Genomic DNA, 4,617 nt, shown 5'->3' with positions numbered 1-4,617 from the left:
CCCCAGTAAGGGGTGTGCAGAGGCAGAGATCAATGTTTCTCTCTCAATGATGCTTCTAAGGCTATCCCTCTCGCTTACTCTCTGTAGATACACAATCAAATATATGTGTGAAGAAACAGCGACTCCTCATCATACACTAAGATATTCTCAGACTCAGATGAGTATGCAGATAGCTGCTCAGGCGAATGTGCGTCTCGATACATCCTCATATCAGAACGTAGCAAGATGATGACAGTCAGAGAGGAAGGGAGAGAGAGATAGAAACATCAATGATGAGAGGTAATCACTTATCAGCTGCCTCCTGTACGTCCCCTAATGGGGATCGAGCCCGCAACCCAGGCATGTGCCCTGACCAAGAATTGAATCATGTCCTCTTGGTTCATAGGTTAATGCTTAACCACTGAGCCATGCCAGCTGGGCAGCTTTTGTCATTTTTCATTTGAATTCTAAGGGAAAAGAGGTCAGTGCCTAGTCAGATATTGCACGTTTTAAAAATCCTTGCAGCACACCAGAGTACCGTGGCACACCAGTTGAAAATCACTGCACTAGAGGGTGATTTTATGTTTGAACTAGTGGCCCAGTGCATGAAATTCAGGGAATTAATTAGAGGAAATATTTTAATATTGCTATTCGTCCTTTCTCTATAATAGAAGTGTCTGGCTGGCCCCATCCCCATTGGGCGACACCAAGACCTGGCTGGCCCCATGCCCATCAAGCCCTGCCGGGCGGGGGATGCAGCCTCACGTCCTGGCACCAGGGCGGGGGGCGCAGCCTCAGGTCCCCCGGCTCCAGGGCAGGGGGTGCGGCCTCAGGTGCCCCAGCCCAGGTGCCAGGGCGGGGGGCATGGCCTTAGGGGATTGTGGCCTCAGGTCCCCTGTCAAGCCCCGCAGGGCAGGGGCGTGGCTTCGGGTCTCCCATCAAGCCCTGCCAGGCAGGGGGGCGTGGCCTCAGGTCCCCCATCAAGCCCCGCCAGGCAGGGGACACAGCCTCAGGTTCCCACCCCAGGGGGCACAGCCTCAGGTCCCTGCTGATTTGCGTGATGGCATGATGACTATTTGCATATTAGCCTTTTATTACGATGATGGGAAATTTTTGGTTACTGTGTTAATAATAATTTGCATAAGGTTTGCATAAGGATTAGGGTGGGATTGGGGGAGGGCTATGGAATCCATGGATCCATGAAAGAAGTTAGGAAGATATTATAGTAATCTAGCAAGAAATGATGGAGGTTTGACCATAGTGGTAGGAATGGAGGCAATGTGAAGTGGCCAGATTCTGAATATATTTTGATGGCTAATAATAGTAACAAGTGCCATCTTATTGTATGGCACATACTTATTAGGTGTTTTACATAAATATGCTCTAACCCTGATAACAAGCCAATGAGGATCCATTATTATCCATATTTTATGGATGAGTACACTGAAGCTCAGAGATGTTAAGCAATCTGATCAATGGCTAGTCTTGCCACTCTCTATTTAGAGTGCTTCTGTTTGAATTTTATGTTCATGTTAAGAGATTTTGCTAGGTGTCCATTCAAACAAAAAGAAAATGACTTTTTAACATTGTTGGTATGAATTTTGCCAACAATATCAAGTGAGTCCTATCATTAGCTCATCAGTTATATTCTCAGAATCTATGTTAACAATGAATATTCTTCATAAAATCACCTTGAAAAAATATTTTTATTGATTTCAGAGAAGAAGGGAGAGAGAGATAGAAACGTTAATGATGAGAGAGAATCACTGATCGGCTGTCTCCTGCACAGCCCCCACTGGATCGAGCCCACAACCCACGCATGAGACCTGACTGGAATCAAACCATGATCTCCTGGTTCATAGGTCAACAATCAAACACTAAGCCATGTTGGCTGGGCCATAAAATCACGTTTCCACAAAGTGAAGTTCAGTATTTTGAACTTTATACTTTCTTTGAAATGCTTTTGGTTTTGTCGTCATAAATTTGTTTGTTGTCATTATAAATGGCTATTGAATAAGTGTGTTGGTTTCCAACAGAGCAGTCTGAATATTGTGGTTCTTAGCTTCTCAGTTCTCATGTTTGTGAGCAGTTCTCTACTATCATATGAGCAGATGTTTGATTGTGCCCACTGTGTGTTTTGTTTTGTTTTGTTTTTTTCAAATGAGAACTTTTTTTTACTTCAAGAAAAATGATTTTAGATATAATAATGTTACATGCAATAAACATTAATATTTTAAGAAAAACAATCTTAAATATAATACATACAATAAACAGTATCTCACAAAAATGATTTTAAATATAATAATGTTACATACAGTAAACACCAATTACTCGAGAAAAACTATCTTAAATATAATATTACATGCAATAAACATGAATATTTCAAGAAAAAAAGGATTTTAAGTATAATAATATTACCAAAACTGTACTAACATAGTAGGATATCAAAAAAGTTGTAGGAAATATTAAAAATCTGCAAATAACAGGATTACTTCTATTATATTCTAAAATATTATTTTTTCCCTCTGGCTCTATTTTTGTTCATCAGTTTATGTTGTTCATTATATTCCACAAATGAGTGAGACCATATGATATTTATCTTTCTCCGACTGACTTATTTCACTTAGCATGATGCTCTCCAGGTCCATCCATGTGATTGTGGCCACTGTGTGTTGAGTTAGTTACATGATACTTACAGAAGCTGATTTATGGCATATGCCATCTCTGTGATCTCTTTTAACCTTCCACTTTCAGAGTGCTCTTTGAACTTGAGGTTAGAGTCCACAACATTGCTATACCTTTTTCAAAATTAATCCTTCTCTGTGTGACCTATCTTTCTTTTTTATTTATTTATTTTTTTGTAGACTGGCCGGGTACTCTACACTTGCTTTCAATCCATTCAGGCCCAAAAGAGCTCAGAGTAAGTATGACAGAGTTGTACGTATGTATTGATGGGCTAATTTCTAGTCCGGGACATTGATTGTTTTGTTTCTTTTTGTTGTTAATCCTCACCTGAGGATATTTTTTCCATTGATTTTTTGATTTTTTGGGAGTGGAAGGGACGGGGAGAGACACAGAGAGAGAAACCTCGATGTGAGAGAGGTGCATTGATTGGTTGCCTCCCGCATGCCTCCTGATCAGGGCCGGAGATTGAGCCTGCAACCGAGGTACACTCCATTGACCAGAATTGAACCTGGGACCCTTCAGTCCATGGGCTCACACTCTATCCAGCAAGCCAAAAACGGTTAGGGCTGTTTTGTTTCATTTTATTTCTCTCACTGGTAAGACTAAGAATTCTATAGTCTACTTATTTCCACTAACATCTCTGTGAGGAGTTAGAATCTCTTTAGCATCTTGGGTATTGGGGACCTAGAAAGCTAGGGTCATACAAGCAGTCTTTTTTTTTTTAATATATTTTATTGATTTTTTTTTTTTTACAGAGAGAAAGGTGAGAGGGATAGAGAGTTAGAAACATCGATCAGCTGCCTCCTGCACACCCCCCACTGGGGATGTGCCCGCAACCAAGGTACATGCCCTTGACCGGAATCGAACCTGGGACCCTTGAGTCCGCAGGCCAACGCTCTATCCACTGAGCCAAACCGGTTCAGGCATACAAGCAGTCTTTTAATTGCAATTATACCCTCACAGTCCTGTCTGTCATTTCTTTTTTTTTTTTAAATATATTTTATTGATTCTTTACAGAGAGGAAGGGAGAGAGATAGAGTTAGAAACATCGATGAGAGAGAAACATCGATCAGCTGCCTCCTGCACATCTCCCACTGGGGATGTGCCCGCAACCCAGGTACGTGCCCTTGACCGGAATCGAACCTGGGACCTTTCAGTCCGCAGGCCAACGCTCTATCCACTGAGCCAAACCGGTTTCGGCTGTCATTTCTTTTTAAAAAAAAATATATATTTTTTATTGAATTCAGAGAGGAAGGGAGAGGGAGAGAGAGATAGAAACGTCAATGATGAGATCTGCTGCCTCCTGCATACCCCTTACTGGGGATCGAGCCCGCAACCTGGGCACATGCCCTGACTGGGAATCAAACCAGTGATGTCCTGGTTCAGAGGTCTCCACTCAACCCTGTGCCACGCTGGCTGGGCCTGTCCCGCACTTCTTGCATTTCTTCTGAGTTGCACTGTTACTTTTCCTTTTTCTGGTGAATTGTAAATCAAAGACCAAGTATGCGGAGTACTATAGATTTGTATACTATTGTCTTTGCTGTGCCATAAACTTAACTTTAGAATTACGGTATCGCATTCAAATGTTTGCATTGGTTAGCTTCCTCATTTAAATTCAATTAAACCTAAATTAGAAAAAAATCTTAATTTAATATCTGCTATATGCCAAGCATCAGGGTAGGCACTGAGGATGCAAAGATGAAAGTCAGGCTGATTATCTAACTGGGAAACAGAAGCAAAGAATGTTTTAAATTTTTTCTTATAATAATTGTTAAGTTATTATTAAAGCATTGTAGCATTGTTTGAAATAGCAACAAATTGGAAGAAACATATGTCTGTCAGTGGAAAAAAACGGATAAAGAAAAGGTGATGTGTATATATGTATGAATATATACCATTTTCAGCAACATGGATGGACCTGGAGAACATTATGTTAAATGAAATAAGCCAGAC

General features: G+C 41.0%; 1 protein-coding gene across 3 annotated transcripts in view; it reads left to right on the top strand.

Annotated features, from left to right (window-relative positions):
• The window catches only part of BRCC3 (BRCA1/BRCA2-containing complex subunit 3), a 32,366-nt gene that overhangs the window by 21,496 nt on the left and 6,253 nt on the right, over window positions 1–4,617 (top strand). For all 3 annotated transcript variants that reach the window (XM_006096176.3, XM_006096178.3, XM_023759988.1), the window contains one exon: window positions 2,844–2,899. In XM_006096176.3, coding sequence (XP_006096238.1) covers window positions 2,844–2,899 — 56 coding nt within the window. The remainder of the gene's footprint in view (window positions 1–2,843; window positions 2,900–4,617) is intronic.

The sequence above is a fragment of the Myotis lucifugus genome, unplaced genomic scaffold (genome assembly GCF_000147115.1).
Source record: "Myotis lucifugus unplaced genomic scaffold, Myoluc2.0 scaffold_169, whole genome shotgun sequence".
Classification (NCBI taxonomy): Eukaryota; Metazoa; Chordata; class Mammalia; order Chiroptera; family Vespertilionidae; genus Myotis; species Myotis lucifugus.
The sequence above is the reverse complement of the archived record's forward strand: the minus strand, read 5'-3'. Positions and strand labels throughout refer to the sequence as shown.